The sequence below is a fragment of the Hypomesus transpacificus genome, chromosome 2 (genome assembly GCF_021917145.1).
Source record: "Hypomesus transpacificus isolate Combined female chromosome 2, fHypTra1, whole genome shotgun sequence".
NCBI lineage: Eukaryota > Metazoa > Chordata > Actinopteri > Osmeriformes > Osmeridae > Hypomesus > Hypomesus transpacificus.
Genome location: NC_061061.1, coordinates 9,341,042 through 9,358,491, shown reverse-complemented (window position 1 = coordinate 9,358,491; position 17,450 = coordinate 9,341,042). Strand labels below are relative to the sequence as shown.

Below are 17,450 nucleotides of genomic sequence, written 5' to 3'. Positions count from 1 at the left end.
CCGTCTGAATTATAGCTCTGAGCTATGGACAGAGCCTCTCTTACACTCAACAATAGTTTGTGTGGCTATGATACTTTGTCATTGTTCAGACCTGGGCATGTAAACACACTGTTGTAGCCAAGAGAGATGGCTGTGTGTGTTTGAGTGTGTACGTGTAGGCATTTTGCAACTTGCCAAATGTAACTCTTTGGTTGAAGGCGACCCATGCTTCTGGAGAACGGAGAATAATGAACTGCTGCCACTGCAGACTCTTGAAAATGTGTCAGTGTTTACTTGGTGCTTTCAAGGTCTGTTGTAGGTTTGTTGGTGGGGCTTTGTGCCTTATGAATGTTGTGATGTTTCCATCTATTAAGACGATACTTCAATGACACACAGACAAACCAATACAAATTTTAAATATGTATTTATGTGCATTAACCAAGGTTAAAACTAAACCTTTACTAAACCTATACTTCTGCGTCATAGCTGCCAAAGGCATCAAACAATTACACATTTCAAGCAGCCTTTTACAACACGCTAAATCTTCTGATTTGAACAGTAAGTGCTGAATTAACAAAACAATGTAGAATTAGAATTGGAATGGCTAAATAATACTTCCAGTATCTTTAGTACCAAAACAAAAGATTAGTGTTCTTTTACTGTGTAGGATTTTAACAAAACACTTAAACAGTGTCAATGATTGTTTACGGACTCACTGTGTATGTAATTTCATTGGTGATGCATGTGTTTCTACAGATAAACAACTGAAGCTGTTGGACGAGTGACAAGGACTGTAGAGCTAGGACTTTGCCATTGGATCCAATGTACCAGACAAACTCCATCAAGCACAGATTCCAAACCATAAGTCTGATGCAGACCCAGTGTCTAGGTGGGGTTGTCTGTTCTCCTCTCTCCCTTCTGTCTGTTCTTCTCCCTCTCTCCATTCCACCCCCTGCCCCCCCCCCCCCCCCCCCCCCCATCAGGCTACCAGGCCGAGCCTGGCGATCTTGGCAGACAAGAAGGAGTGTAGGATGAAGACGATGGGCTTCGGGCATGAGTGGAGGTCCAGCTGCTGGAGAGTTCAGAGTGAAAACATTACAGGATTACATCATCAGTGCATGTAACACCTTATCAGAGATAAATAAAGAGAGCCAGTTGTGGTCTTTCCATTGACTTGGTCGAGCGGGTTGGCCAGACACAAATTAGACCTGTGTCCGATCAAGCCTAATCCTAAACAAAACAGGATAATCATTTAAACTCATTACAAGCAATTCAATTTCATTGAATTGAATTATATGTGTGGTTGCTTCTGCTGTGCACCGCTACGTTAACAGGGTACTGGAGAACGTCCCAACTTGGCTACTTGGCCAACCACTACTTGGTTCTGCTCACATGTCACATAGGAACAAGGCTGTTTTATGTGCACAGCGACCAGCTGAGCAGGATCTGAATACAACCATGAATCATATCCTGCCTAAGTAACCTATAGGGGATTATGTCCGTGGAAAACGTGGTTTTCCACTATTTGCATGTAGTAGCTTGAGCACTTATCACAAAACATGAGTCATAGAGTTTTCCGCTTTTCGTTTCTGCTCCGCTGTTTCATACAGCACATGAACATGTGGCACGATTCCATTTGTGAGCTAGATCATTAAGAACCTCTCAAATACTCATTTGATCGACCCACACTTACAATTTCCCCCTCTTTCCCTCCAAAGTCCAGGAAGAGCATCCTGACTCCGTCGTCGGAGGACATCTTGAGCTTCTCGAAGGGGTAACTGAGGAGGGGTGGGGTCTGGCTGCTGTCCCCTGGGGGGCCCTGGTCTACCTGGTCCTCCCCAGAGTCCTGCTGGAGCTCGGCCAGCACGGAGAAGCCCTGCTCATAGTGGATCACCAGACGACACTCCCTCCCCTGGAACATGCAGCCTGGGCAGTGGACAGACGCAGACGGCAAAACAGTGGGAATCGGCATCAGAAAGCAGAAACCTCATGAGGATGAAAGAGTTATGGAATTATTTAATAATCGGCGGGCGAGTAAGCAGATGAATGAAAGAACAAACTAGAAAAAGACAGAACAAACAAATATGCGTGCGATTCTCGATTGCGGCATGGCTGTACAATCATGAAACAATGTTCCCACAATGTAAATATCAAGGCGTCACAAGGCACGTGTGTTCCTTCCTGTACCACACGTGGTTGTGTCACAGTTCGACAAACAACCCATGTGACTTGTAAATAACATCCCAATTTACAGTAGAGTAGGGTGTTGAGTCATCGACTCTTCAACTATGTTGAGTTCAAATACAGTATCCCTACCAGTCCTTGTCTTTAAAGAATGCTCTCTCTCACCTCTCAAGGGTATCCAATATCCCTATTCCCATGCTTTCAATTACCACCTCAGCACAGCTCATCTGACAATATCTCTGTTGCTGAAAGGAGGATTTACCATCTCCATTCTCTGGATGTCAACACACTACTTTTACAACTACTTAACGTTTGTCCTGCTAAAGCTCAGCAAATCGCTCCCATGGCTGTGTAGTAGCGCGGCTTACTGTGTGCACCTCTTCCTTCTCGTCCAAAGTCTTTTGTCCAAAGCCAAGCCAGACCACAGCGCTGATAACAGGCACAACGCTGCTTAGGACGACTTTGTCTTGTGTGTGTGTGTGTCTGCACGTGTGAGTGTGTGTGTGTGTGAGTGAGTGAAAGATAGTTTTAGACTATTTTCTCTCACTAAGAACTTACAGACGGCTGAAGGGCACAATCTAAATAAAAGATTGGAATTCTTATCCCAAACAAGAAGTTTATGACAGGTTTCAGGGCATACGTTTAGTTTTTGTAAGAGTCACAATATGGATATCCTACCCTAGTCTCTGGTGCCTGTCATCCTGGTCCCTACCTGGGCCCTCCCACCAGAGGGGCTTCGCACACAGGCGCTTTCAGCCCAGAACAAAGAGCCTTCTTTCAGCCTCGTTGGACAGGGAGAGAGGGGGGCACAGACCTCCTCCAGCTAGGAGGATCAGGTTGGGTTGCTATGACGACCAGACTCCCTAAAAAGATTATTTACGGGCAGAAACTTACAGTTCTTTAATCCCAGCTCACCTCAACAGCCTTGTCTCAAATCACCTTCACTGGCGAATAGAATAAAACACTGTTTACCTAGGCAACTGATTCTTTGTACAGCATTGTATGTGATGGAATTATGGGCCTAGTTCCAAAACCATTTATCTTCCTTTAAACAATTTCCCTGGACCATTGTGCAGTTAAATCTCCTGGTAGAGGAAATATTAGTAACATTGCCAATTATTGAAAGATTGTGATTATAAAAACTGGGGAGAAATGCTGGAATATCATTTAAACAGGAATATTAGTATGCCATTACCAGAGGGGATGCAAAGAAAGGTAGTTTGGAGGGAAGAAACAGAGCACATAAACCGAAAGAAATAAGGAATAAGGAAATTGGGGGAGGGGAGGGAAAGAAAGAGAGATTGTGTAGAATAGTGTGTTTATAGTGAGGAGAAAGGACCCTGAGGGGGATAAACTAGAGGAGTTCCCAGGCCAGTTGGTCTACCAGAGCCCAGTGCCCACCACTGACACACACTGGCATTCCATTCTAAAAATACACCCTTCTTTGTCAATGTTTCCCTTATGGTAGAGAAAGCACCAATGTCCACTTTTTTACCTCAGAGAATGGGACTGGGAATCCCTGTTCTCTTGTGACCTAACCCCGCTAAAGAAAATGATAGGTATGTACTGCCGGTTGTTGAATGAATGTGACTTCAAAGACAGTGGCCTTGCCTCATTTACTGTGAAGAATGTGTATACAGGGAATGCATTTGTGTGTGTACGCGCCTATGTGTGTGTCTGTGTGTGTGTGTGTACGTACCTATGTGTGTGTCTGTGTGTGTGTGTGTACGTGCCTATGTGTGTGTCTGTGAGTGTGTGTATGTGTGTGTCTGTGCTGCACAGGTCACATATATTTGAGGAAGACCTACTTGTGGTGACTTCCTTGATCATCTCAGCAGATGCGTGGCACCCGGTCACAATGTGCCTGGTCCACAGCGATAGGTCCTTGCAGGTCTCCGCCCTGAAGAGGTGAGCTTCAATGCCCAGCCTGGTCCCCGTTCGCGTAGCAAAAGACAGCTCCAGACCCGGCTGAGGGGAGCCTCGGTCTGGGCCGGAGTGGACCAGCCTGAGGACACACATACAGAGTCACACTCTAAGACATAATATCTCAGGTTTATAAACGTCAATATGGTCAATTGTAGCGGCGTTGTGTGTTGGCCAACCATGTAACGAACGAGGTGTAGCTGTGTTGCTGTTTGTGTTACCGTATAGATAGCAAGAGGCTTGTGTACTGTGTTTCTTATTACATTAGCCTGCCGTGTGGCAGGGCTGTGTGTATTACTGTAACTGAGTAGTAACTGGCATTAACCTATGTTGTGGGTTTTGATATTAGATGTAATTGAAGTACAGTCTACAAGCAGTAGGCACATTTGTTAATTTTATTTTCTGACTGCTGGCTGGGGAAGGAGTTTCCAGTTTAGTGGGCACAAAATTCAAAAATTCAGAATGACTATTAAAGATGTCTTTGGGAGGCTGTCATTCATTTTGGTCTATAACTCTTTCAGTCACTTTATGACTCATTTCAATTCTACAACATAACAGAACTGAAGGCAAGAAAAACAGAACTGTCCACTCATTGTATTGTTGAGTTTTGCTAGCCATCTTCCTTGTATCTTTACCTCTCACATGCAAAGTCTTTGTCGGGCCAACCACACTAGTGTCTGGTTTGCCCAAACTGTGTTTATCTTATATCATTAGTTATTTAGCATGTTAGCCTTACTCCTCATGTCCACAGACTATCAGGGATAGGAGTGTATTAGGATTTGAGCCTACCGTGTAGCTAGCAGGGGGTAGGCGTGTGTAGGGCTATGCCAGGCCTCCTTCATCCTGGGAAGGCTGTCATAGAGGAGCAGATCCTTCTCTGTCACCACCACCAGTACTGGCTTCCAATGCTGCTTTTCACTCTCGGTCTGCAACACACACACACCAGATTTATGTTATTCTAGAGGGTACACAGTAGACAGTTTGGGTCTGGGAATCAAATATGCTTAGTTGTGTTCCTATGTGCATTTCCTCAGCCGTCAAATAAAAACAGCAAATTATCTTTCTTAAAAGACTTGCACACTAACCCGGGTAGGTTTTAAAGTTTGTGAGCAAAGACACAGGGTGCATATCTCTAAGGCAGCTTTGATTGCATTCTGGCCAATAATGCCACCTTATTCGCAGGCATTGTGTTGTAATGAAAAGAGACTTTCCCAGTAAGTTTTTTCATTTTTTTCCACAGAAGATGATATTGGACTCTAAACATAGATCACAATGCAAGGCTCACTCTTTTGTGTTTGTTGTTCACTGAGTTGGAAGTAGATTTATAACGAGAGTGGTTAAGTTGTGCAGACGTACTACCTTAGAGACATGATCAACTTTAGATGGCCCCACAACGGCTGTCTAGACAGAGAGCTAGTGAGTATTGTTCAGCAACACCAGTATTGGTAAATGCATTGTGATCCAATTGGGAGAGAACTTTTGACTCTGATCCTAAATTAAACTCGAAATACAACACAGGCTTGCACTAAATAATGTAGCTAACATAACAATTCGCATTATAAAAGCTTAGCTGTAGCTCAATCCATGGAATCATAAGCCTCTTGGTTCTCTTTGAAGTTCCTAGTCAGCTATGAGCACTAAGCGTTAGGTGTGCATAGCCCTGTAACATCATGGACATACGTTGCCATGATACATACATATCAAAAAATATGTTAACACACAGGCATGTTTACACACACTCACACATGCACGCACATATTTACACACTACCACATGGTAGTGAGAAGTAGCAGGGAAGCTGAAACAACTGGTCTATGAGGAACGGGAATGCACAATCTTCTAGAACTAGTCTTAGAACTTCAGCTACAGAGAGCCAACCGGAGGCATGTATAGTAAATGACTCCTCCGTTCTTTGGCTGCTGGGTCATCTCTCATCACTAAGCAGAGCTTTTAAACGTCTGCTCACCATCCTACAGCTAAAATGGAGACTCTGGCAGGGTGGTACTCCCTACCCCCCACCTCCTCCCAGCCACAAACGAGGCCTTGTTGAAAGCTTTCACTTCACAGCAACTCGGCCGGCAACGCCGGCCAGGCCACCCCCACGACTGAAGAGCTCCTGGCTTCTGGCTCTCATAATTATTCATCAGGACAGTAGCTGGGAGGAGCAGGGCTGGAAGCGGACGGCACAAGGCAGGTCGGTAAAAAGAGACGCTAAGCTAAGAGAGACAGAGCCTCATTAGAAAACCCTGGGAAGTGAAGCTCCTTCACAGCCCCCCCGTCCGGCAGAAGAGCTCTGTACATCCCTGGCTGCCCTTCCAGCCCAACTTGGCTAATGAGAGAGTGATGAAAAGAGGATTTAAAGGGAAGGGGAAAAAAATGCCCCCGGTCATGCTGAGAACACACGTTGGATCAATAGCTACTGGAAGGGTGCTGGACTGGATGCTTCCAGAGAGAAACCTTGGCAGACCAAATGCCAAGTCAGAAGTTCCTAAGACTGTCTGCTTACCATGTGAATCTAAGTTATTGTGGATTTGAGATTGGTTGTGGTAGTAAATCTTGTCAAGGGTTTGGCTGTCTCGCTACAGTGCTCCTTCCTCATTTATTTAAAGGCTGATATCACAAGGATAGGTATACAGGGTGTTACAATAACGCTGGAGGGAGAAGGGTGCACAGCTTTGAGAAAAAGCCTGGCACAGGAACATCAGCACTAATCATTAGACTGAAGCACACTCGTGTTGAAAAAGCAATCATCTTTGGTGGATTTGATAATATTCAGTATGGAGACACCCAAACAGGCGATGCCTACCTTCTCAGCCAGCCAACCCAAGTGTCGGATTTCACGACTCCCGGCGATGCCCGTCCTGCCAGTGTGCCCCTTGACCTCTGTGATGACCTTGGTTGCCAGGTTTGTGGTGGTTGAGTGCATGGCAGAGAACCAGGCCTGGGCAGAGTTGGTGTCGGGGCACCTCAGCACCACTGTGTGCCTGGCATCAGGAGAATGTAGCTCCACCTGCCTGGGACACACAGACGTGTTTGGGTCACCACACACACACGCCTGATTTGTTTTTTACACACAGATAGACTAAAAGGACTGACTGTACAGTCCGATGCAATCACTGAAGACATACAATCTCAAGGATGTACAGTAAATGCCTGTTGAACATGATGAGGGATTTTTTTTTAAACTTGAAACCTTGAGTCAACATTGATTTTGTAATGGCTTGCTTGAAAAGATTTCCAGGCTGGATACAATCCATTTTCACCTCAGACCCTTTGACCCTTTGAATGATTGACATACTGCTGGTTGATGGTTATCCTGTTGATAGGGAGACCTGGAGTAACCATCCTTTAGATTAACTCCAGGTGCTCCCCGCTGTTAAAAATAGCAGCCTTGTGATTGATGTAGTTTGGCTCTGGAGTGTTTGCACAAGGCGCAGACTGAGAGGTTCCTGGAAGGAGCTCTCCACCTTCCATCTCCTCCCCCTCCCCCATCGTCCAGTCCCTCTCTCTCCTACTCTCCCCCTCCTGTCCTGCTTCTCTGCCCTTTACCACTCCTACTCCTCAACTACTCCATCCCCCCTTGCCCCTGCCCTTCAAACTCTAACTGCAGACCATGAGAGGGAGGAGAGGGGGCTCCAATATGGGATCACTCAAGACTAGTAACGTTGAGTTTATGGTGCCTGAATTAGAACAAGCAGGCTGATGTAGTCTTCATAATAGTGAGAGACCTACACAGACTTGTATTCCAGTCTGATATACTTTCTATTTTCTTATTACGAACACATCATATATCAGTGTTCACAAAAGTTATATGTTTAGCGCCATCAGTGGCTGATGAGTTCAACAGAATGTATATATAGCCCAGTCTAAACAAGATGGGACACTATACACTGACTGACACATACAATAGCCCTGCTGTAAAGACGGTGCTTCTCTCCCCTGCCCTCCTGTTCTCGTCTCCTGTTCACCCTATACTCCTCTTCCCACTACCTTATCTCATCCTCTCTCCTTTCCTCCTCTCTCCTCATTTATTCATTTAGCAGACGCTTTCATCCAAAGTGACTTCTTTAACCTAAGGTCGTAAGTATACGACTGCAGATACAGCAGTAATAATGTGTTGCTAGCAACACATAACTAAACAGAAACATTTAGTTTTAAAAAGTCTTGTAAATGTGAGACATGTTGCCTCTCATTAAACAGGTTGCAGTGGAGGCCATTTTAGTGATGAAATTCCTGTTCATGATGTGGTTAAACCGAGCTCTGGGCCACACTTTTATACATCTTATTTTTACAAATAAAAATTCACCCTTGCAAAACGGTATTAAAATGCACTTGAGGGGACACGAAGGAACTGAGGCATCAACATAAATATGTTTGTTGCACGTTACCTGAAGATTCTAACAAAGAGCTCCTCAGTGATTCCCTTTGGGACCAAAATCACTTTAGGTTTGTGGCTGGGTTTTAAGCAGTCCTACAACGTGGGCAAACTCCGAAATCATTGTAAATGTGGACTTTGAAGTTGTCCTATTTAGCTTTGAAGTGAGAAAGGTTGACCTACTGAAAAGCGAAAGAGACTTCAAACATAGATGAGCAAAGGAGTAGAGCGAGAGAGGGAGACACTAGATGACATATTCAGGACTCAAGCTGTGCTTTAATGATTGTCAAATTTGCAGACAATTATACAAAGCAGATTCACCTTGTGAATAGAGCCACCCCCCACCCCTGCACCCCCGCTGCTATTTCTGAAGCTGAGTAACAAGGAAATTATGAAGAATTATCTAATCTTTGCCACAAATGTCTCACTCTGAAAACAATTCCAAAAACAGGCCAATCTCGACACGTCACGGACATTAATCATGTCAACGGAAAAGCCAGAGACAGAAAAAGAACTTCTTCGCTTCATCTCAATGTATTGTGCAGCATAAAATCCTCTATCAGAGTTAGAGTTAATTAAGTTATGTATCTCTCTCTCATTCTCTCTCTCAGTTTCAGTTCCTCTCTCCTCTTCCCCCCCCCCCCATAAACAGTGAACTTGAGTAGTGAGTATCGTGAGTATATCCCGACAGGGACTTGAGAGGGTTTTTACAGTAAGCAGCCAAGTGAGTGGTTCAACAATGCTGACGCAGGAAGAAACAAGAGTCTGCAGAAGAGATCCAGTTGCAGAGGACCAACAAAGGGCATACAGTACAAACCAGGATTAAGATCTGTATTTTACCTGTTCTCTGGGTCAGGGGCGGCCATCCCTCGGGTGATGTAGCACATCTTTAGAGGGATGTACCTTCGGTCCCCTTGCAAGGACATGGTTGGGGTGCATGGAGAGCCGCTGGGAGGGCTGCCCAGGCGCGGGGACTCTGGTGGGGGGGTCTCCCACCCGATCTCTGACACGGGAGACCCCTTCTTCACGTATGGGGTGGCTTCACGCATGTACTTCACTGCAACAACAAAAAGCTTTGTTCTTTATAGTGAATTATGTGACAGACGTTGGCTGGTTGGGGAGCTTGGTTTGGAGTTTGTGTCTGCTCTGTGTGTCTTTTCTTGAGTTTGTGTGTATTGTGTTATCAGGTTTTATTTAGTTTGAGAAGATATTGGGACACCATGCCACCACAGTTAAGCTTCGTAGCATCCTATAAATCCCCCTATGGGAACACATCCAGGTGTAGGATTTGATCTTAAAACCTTAGAGGAAGGCTGTGATCTTGGCTGAAAGCCTTAGAGCCAATTAGCAATATTCCATATGACAGACCTAATCTGTCCTTAGCGAAAGACTTTGACCATGTGATCCTTCCTTCAAGGTATTCACACGAGATGCACTGCATTAACCATATGAAAACAAAACAAGAACTAACAGAATGCACCCCATAGTAATGGTGGTAGTAAATGGTGGTAGTAGTGTTCCTTATAGTATTCATACAGATCATTCATACCCTTATACCTATAGGGATGCAACAATTATAGATTTTGATGGTACGATTGTAGTCGGAGGACTAATAACGGTTCAAGATTATTATGCATTAATTTATTTCACAACATTAGGGATGTATAAATAGACATGAACATTCTTATATGTGAGGTTTTAATGTACATTTCTTTGCTGGCTTTTGTTTTTAACAGATACTGCCTTTAGAAACAGAAATCATAGATACCAAATAATACAGTACCAAATAAATAAAACATAATGAAAACCGTAAATTAATGAATGAAACAACTTTTCTAGGTGCACTTCACAGGAGTAAATCCTGGTGCATGGCTGAGATGAGTAGCCTAAAATAATTAGGCTGATTATCATAGCCTACAGTGCAGCAATATAGTATGTGTGCCTGCAACACAACTTAAAGGTTGTGTTAAAAACGATACACAATAATAATATTGACTACATTCTATACTTTAAAGCCTGTATTTGCAAATTAACAAACAAACAAGAAATGTACCATATGCTGATGAAAAGTAGGTAGCCTGACGTTGTCATACTCATAATTCTAGTCAGAATATGAGTCTGAGAACTCTCCGTTGGGCTGTGAGTATGGGGCGTGTTTCAAACGAACTTGTAAAACAAATGCCTCTTTGCTCAATTGGATAGACCTACAACCAATCAGAGCAACGTAATATGTTGTTTGTTGAAAACAAATTCAACCCAAGCGCTCTTTGGTGACGTGGTTGATTACGTTACTGTTGATCATCTGTCCATCATCGTATAAAGCCCGCCCTGACAATTTGATTGGTCCGAACAGCTCCTCTTCGGACATAGTTTTTCCCGAACCGAGGTTCCCCAGACCCAACTTCCCGACCCCCCAAAATGTTGTGGGCGGGGCTAAGTTGGGCTCGCATCCAGGCTAGAAAGTAGGTACACTATAAACATAAGCGATGATAAATCATATACTATCAGCTAGCAACAGGAGAAAACTCTCTGGCAATGTTTGTTTAATTTGACTCACTGTGCAACTGTTGTTCATAGAAAAAGGATGTACCGTAATGTCCCTTTTTAAGAGTCAGAACATAAACACTCGGTCGCCATTTAAGATTAAAAACCGAGACATTATTAATCGCGGTTAATAGTAAAATTGGTTAATTGCTGCATATTTACTCATACATCAATTATTCTCACTGATAGGGTGTGATGTCTGTTCAAGTATTTATTCTTGAAAAAAATCTATATAGGCTAGTCAGATTTTGTAAAAATGTCAAATGACTTTCACACCAAAACAAATCCATATAAATATGTCAAAATGGTGGATTTAGCATTTTGCAATGAAACACTTCAAATCGGGAAACGGCACTTTGTTTATTTCAAAGTGTAGTTTAAACAGCTACTGTACACGGCATAATTACTGAAAAATGTATTTTTGAATCAAAGTTTCAACAGGATTATCACTATGCCGAGAGCAAGATTGCAAAATGAGGTGACCAACCTTTTTAATCTGCTGTATATGGGCTTGCTGTGTTAGCACATCAGTCAGGCCTGTATACACAGAAGATCTGCAACCTCAATAACAGGGAATTCAGCTGCAAATTACGGGGCACTGACATCAGGCACACACACACCCACACACTCTGACATTATGTCATATTTCATCCTACAGTACTACCACACAAAGACTGTTCATAGTCACCCAATCTGAAAGTAAATGAGGTCAGGATTATCTATGTTCGTATATTTAGTATGCATGTATAGTCTTTCCTGTAAAGCTGAGAAAACAGACTAGATATCATCTGGCAAACATAACTGAAACGTGCTTTTGGCTGAAACAATTGATGACATAAACATTGACAGCCCATGATAGAAATGTACTGCTAAAACTGCAATGGCACATTATCTAGTTGGAGTGGTGTCATAGGTACATTTATCCTCAGAATGTTTCAAGGCTGAATTCATTATAGCAGATTGGTATTTCCTCTCTAGTTTTCTTTTGCCTTTCTCTCTAACTCTCTCTCTGCTAAAAATAAAAAAACCCAAAGCGTTTTAATACATGTATCATACAGTGTTGCTTTGCTCCAAGACTTATCGCTCTGCTCTGTTCTTCTAAAGGAACGACATGGCTATAGCCTGTGATATTAATATAATGATGATATGCAGAACTCAACCAATCCCAGTGAGATAAACACCCAGTCACTTGCATATGTTAAATATGATTTAAAAATAGAAATGTTCCATTTCAGCAGAGGAGAAAACATTAGTGACGGGGTCCATATGTTGATGATTATCACAGTGTGTGTACATGTCCTCAGTGTAAACGTATGCAGTTCCACAGTATGCCCCAACAACAGTGCCTGAATATGTTTTTCTACAGAGTCTGTTGAGTTAACTCATGATAAATGTAGAAACATATACTTCAATATACATAAAGTCTTACAGAATAAAGATTACAGAATGTGAAACAAACTTTCTTACCGCCTGGGAAAATTCTTATAAAAGTGTAAGGTGGGTTTTGGTTTTATGTGAGACAAACACATCTTCTCACCCACATATTTCCTTCAGCTCACGTAGTGCACATGACGTGGAAGGGGTGGTCATTAGCCACCAGTGTTGGGGGAAGTTACTCAAAAAATGTATTTATTATTAGTTATTACTTATTACTGTTTAGTAAAAGTAGTGTGATTAAGATACATTATTACTTTCTGTACAAAGTAATATTATTACTAATTATATTACTTATTATATTACTTTTACTGTGCAAATTACGGGGGAGTTTGAACCCCCTAATTAAGACTTGGACCCCCCCCCCCCCAAAAGAGGTAAACACAACAGGTTGGGTTGGGTCGATACATTTATATATAGTGCTTACCTGTAATCGTAAATATTACTTTACGCCCTGGAGAAGAAGTTGACCCCCCCCGATTGTCATTGTATAATTTGCACTCTGCTATTTACTATTACTTTTAGTAGCGAGTTGTGGAAATGGGTCGCCATCTCTCTTATAGTTTAAAGTGGATTTTTCACTAGCTTCCAGCTTAATTTCTCTTTGGACAATTTCCAGAAGTTTGAAGTGCTGTTTTTGCCAGTAAATAATATTTTGTTGGGGCACAGTTAGCTTTTAACTTGAATGTTTCTTCCAATATCTTAAATGAAAGCAGGGGCGGTTTTTTACACGTTTTTCTTCTTATAGTAGTCATCGTGAAACGAGGAAGGGAGTTGCAGCCTTTTTTGCCCCAGTAAATAAAAGAGTTAGGGAAACATAACAAGGTATTGAGAGAGCTGAGGAGCTGGAAGAGGGAGAGCCAGAGCTGTTTTTAATGTTGTAAGTATTTAATGTTTAAATATAATTTGTTTCCGTTTTTAAAGTGCCCCTCTGATTAAACACTGGCCCCCTCTTGGCCCCCCCCTAGAAAAATTTGTCTAAAACTGCCACTGAATGAAAGCGAATTAGTGTGAATATTTCCACTTCGAAAACGTAACACGTTCTGCGGCCATAATTGCTGTTGTGTTTGCCAGCAGCGTGAATCAAAGGCAAACTGTCGGGCTACTGTGCCCAGGGAGTGTCGTTTAGGCAACAATCTGTATTTATAAGGCTATTTAAGTCATTTGTTGAAATAATACAGTAACTTGGACAAGTAACTCAAGTTACTTAAATAAGTAACTGTAATAATATTACTCAATGTCAAAACGTAACGCGTTATATTACTTCGTTACTCACTTAAGTAATAATATTATGTAACGCGTTATATTATATAACACGGTACCCCCAACACTGTTAGCCCCACTCTGTCATCTTTATAAAACCCTTGTTCCGGGAAACCGTTGCAGTCGAGAGTGAAACGTGAATTAGTGAATTTCGGCAGCTCCACATTAATTGACACATCCAAAACTTATTGGAGTAATACATTCCTTCTAAAGTACAGTACAATCCTAAACAGAGGAGCCTTTTTCTAGAATTGTGTGTTTCCCTCTAAAATAACACTGAACACTCTCTCTCTCTCTCTCTCTCTCTCTCTCTCTCTCTCTCACATCAGGTGTATTCAATGGCCGGGCCTTTGTGCACCCCTTCTAACCAGTCACAGTCATCAGAGCTTGAAAGATTTGTGAAGAATGAAACTCTTTGTCAGGGAGCACAGGGGGAAAAGAGAGAAACACTCCTCATTAAATTCAGAGGAAAAGCAGTGAATTTGACAAGTAACCTCTGGAGGAGGAAAATAAATAAACTTCTCTAACAATCTGTAATTGCAACACGGCCCTCTTTCTTTACGTCCTTCAGAATGGATGCAGCGGAACAGCACAAATGACCTTTAGAAACAGAACTTCAAAATATCCTTTTCCAACATTCAAACTGTACTCAGTTAGCTTCACCTTACCTGACCTCAAAGATCATAGAGTTAGAAATGAAGACAACCATGAATCCACAACATCTTCAACATTTCAACATCCAGCCATTCATAAAGTAAACTATACACATATCAACAAAGCATTGTTGTGTTTTTTAACGAACCCACTTCCCATGCATGAACGTCAGAGTTCCGTGGGAGTGAGAAACCACGTCCAGGCATGAACAAGCTCAAGATACGCTTGAAGGAAATAGATCTTTAATCACACCTGCTGCTCTAAGCATTTACTTGGACAGGTGATGACAAAGCAGTGGCAACACTCTATAATGTGTGTATAAAAAAAGCTATGCCACAAAGACAATGCTGGTTACCTTGAATCAGCCAGGCAAGTTTACCGAAAACATGACCCAACACTGCTCTACTGCTACAGTAGTATCACCAAGCAGGAGCGGACAGGGGTTCAAAACCTTGCGTAATGACACCTAGCTGGTCCTGTCCCACCAGCAAGCGTCTGAACAGCAGCCAGATCACCACCGTACAGGCCTCACAGCCTAATCTGTTTCAGCGTCAACTCACTGAGAGGTGCCCAAGTGTGGTGAGAACACTTCCTCTCATGACACACTGCCAGTCACTTACAGTCTAGCCTAAACAGGCACTGCACCTCCCACAGACCAGCACAATGACACACATGACAGTCAGGCCTCAATGCAAATGCAGCAGATGTGGTTTGGTGACCACAGTGAGTAGTCTTGTCTGAGACTTGGGAGATTTGGGAAGATTTGAACTTTCCATCTGAGCCAATGTTGACTGAAACCTAAGTTCAATTTGGTACAAAGAGGTCACAGGATAATTGTGAAATGAAACTTGTGGATACATATTAGTGTGTTTGTGTTGTGTGTGTTTAAGAGAGACACAGAGAGAAATAGAGACACTGTAAGTTTCCTGTCCAGTCACACAGTAAGCCATGTCCTGTGCTACAGTGGATGATGAGTTTTCCTTGTGTTGCAAACAGCAAAACAACTTCTGTCCTTGGGGACAAGGACTTCACGTTTCCACATCTTTTTATAACTCTGTTTTACCAGGGCTACTTGTTAAACTGAGTGAATTCCATACTTACTAAACTGTGTGTAGGCCTATTGTCTGTTACCCCTGTGCATCACGATAACATTTCATTCAAGTGGATTACCCTTAGAGTCACAAACACAGAGTGTACAGATATTACGTTTTTCATCTTTACTGCTACAGTTTATGAAGAGGATATTTCAAGGCTCATAATTATACATGTTCATATAGCTTCTTATCTACACGGTCCCTTAGGTCGCTGCAAGGACTTCCTCTTGCTGCGATAATCACTGAAGCTCATGACTCAAGGAAAGTCAAGGAAAGTCATCGTGGTGTTTATTCTTTATAAAAAAGAATCTCAACTTTGATCTTTGATCCAGTAGATACACCTGGTGATATGTTGTATAACTATATCGGGATCGTTTGAAAAACAAAAATGATATGCGCGGGTGGGATTGTGTGTACAGTTTTTCTCAAATCATAGCCAACATTGTCAATGCAAGATTTTCTCATACATCTCAATTATTCAACACCTGCACATTTCTCGACATCATGGGATCTGATTCTACACTTTCTATTAAGTCGCCTTGGCGGATATGCCAATGGTAACAGTTTGCAGTGTTTTGAAAGAATTATTCAAATAAAACATATTTAGATTTTTTGGTAGCATGACAAAAAAGGCTCTGTATCTAATACTTTACCCACATGTGTCTGCATACAAACCTTAAGACAAAATAGACTCACGTAGGCCTATTAAAGATAATTATTGTCTCACCTTCTAGTGTCACCTCTTTCCCAGCTCGTTTAAGCGCCTGCACCGCCTCGTCGTGCGTGGCATCCCGCAGGTTTGCCCCGTTAACCGTCAGAATAGCGTCTCCCACATATAACGCTTGGGTTTGATCCGCTGCTAGACCTTTGAAAATCTTGCTTATCAAAATAGGCATTTTATTCTCTTTACCGCCTTTAATGCTGATCCCGAGTCCCCCGACCTCTTGTTTTATGACTTGGACACATCTTTTACGGTTGGCGATCGCTTCTGGCACTTGCTCCGGTAAATCCGTGAAAGCTGTCCGCACCGCAGTTTTGGGACTGCTAGTGGGACCGGGGTGGTTTGTGTTGTTCCCGAATGACCCGTTGGTGATGCCGTTTAAGTTCACATTCTCTCCCAGATCCTCACAACTCAGCGTGAAGGCTTCTTCGTTCAAGTTGACCAAAACTTTGTGCCATCGGTCCTTTACCAAAACCTCCAAAAATCCACTTTTATGCACTCTGCGCCCAGAAACCGCTGTAGCTACCGCCATCTTTGGCGCATTCTTAAAATGCCATGTGATTATTATACACTTTAACTCAGGACTTTGCCCCAGAACTTCAACAGTTCAAGAGTGTTCCGTCCCGTTCAGCTCTTTCTGGCACGTTACCACACTAGTCCGCTTCAACAAGCCCATATCCTCTTTTGGGTGGAGCAACTCCGTTGGGAAATCCTACTGTAAGCAAATAAGACATTTCTCGCGCGCTACCGTGTTAAAGTGATATTTGCAGTATTTTCATGTGAATTAAAGTCGACTTTATGAACACACCAATACCACAATTATAAAACGCCAATAGAGGCCAACAGCATGCTGCTCACTCAGACGTCGACGCGCATGCAAAGGAATGCGCCCATGCTGGTTGGGACAGCTGAGACTTGTAAAGAGTTTGAGGTGACCGACTTGGATCTTTCAATGTCAATATTATTTCAGGTCTATTCATTGTTCTGTGCCTACAGACCCGTAGCGCATTGTTTTGACGTCAAACATTCGATGCAGCGTCTAGCTGTCTTTCTAGTGTGAAGCACAGTAGAGTAAAATATAATGATAGTGATAGCACACTGGTGTTTTATAGGGAAGAAGGGAAACTCGAGCAGTATATTTGCGCCATCTTATGGTGATTGAAGAGAGACGACGGATATCTAAACACCACTCCAGCATGCAAATAAAACCTAATGAGTTGTATACTCATGGGTTCTGATTCTGTACGGAAACCAATACTCTATTTACTGGAACACAAAC

General features: G+C 42.7%; 1 protein-coding gene across 3 annotated transcripts; it reads right to left on the bottom strand.

The window, feature by feature from the left end:
- Nucleotides 1-386: 386 nt before the first annotated feature.
- sntb1 (syntrophin, basic 1) lies at nucleotides 387-17,105 on the bottom strand. Of its 3 annotated transcripts, none has more exons than XM_047037931.1 (7): nucleotides 16,178-17,104; nucleotides 9,302-9,518; nucleotides 6,893-7,100; nucleotides 4,876-5,012; nucleotides 3,972-4,168; nucleotides 1,673-1,905; nucleotides 387-1,048 (listed from the first exon to the last, which is right to left on the bottom strand). In XM_047037931.1, the coding sequence occupies exons 1-7, from the start codon at nucleotides 16,701-16,703 to the stop codon at nucleotides 959-961; spliced, it is 1,608 nt and encodes a 535-aa protein (XP_046893887.1). In that variant the 5' UTR covers nucleotides 16,704-17,104; the 3' UTR covers nucleotides 387-958. The 3 variants fall into 3 exon arrangements, with proteins under 3 accessions (XP_046893887.1, XP_046893880.1, XP_046893888.1); XM_047037924.1 differs by having other exon boundaries at nucleotides 387-1,051; nucleotides 16,178-17,098; XM_047037932.1 differs by lacking the exons at nucleotides 387-1,048; nucleotides 1,673-1,905 and adding an exon at nucleotides 1,912-3,318 and having other exon boundaries at nucleotides 16,178-17,105.
- Nucleotides 17,106-17,450: the final 345 nt, after the last annotated feature.

Coding starts and splice junctions, on each gene's coding strand:
- sntb1 (XM_047037924.1), bottom strand. CDS start 16,703: ATGGCGGTAGCTACAGCGGTTTCTGGGCGCAGAGTGCATAAAAGTGGA. Junction 9,519..16,177: donor GAAAGAGGTGACACTAGAAG/GTGAGACAATAA, acceptor TTGTTGTTGCAG/TGAAGTACATGCGTGAAGCC. Junction 4,169..4,875: donor TACCCCCTGCTAGCTACACG/GTAGGCTCAAAT, acceptor GTGTGTCCTCAG/GCTGGTCCACTCCGGCCCAG.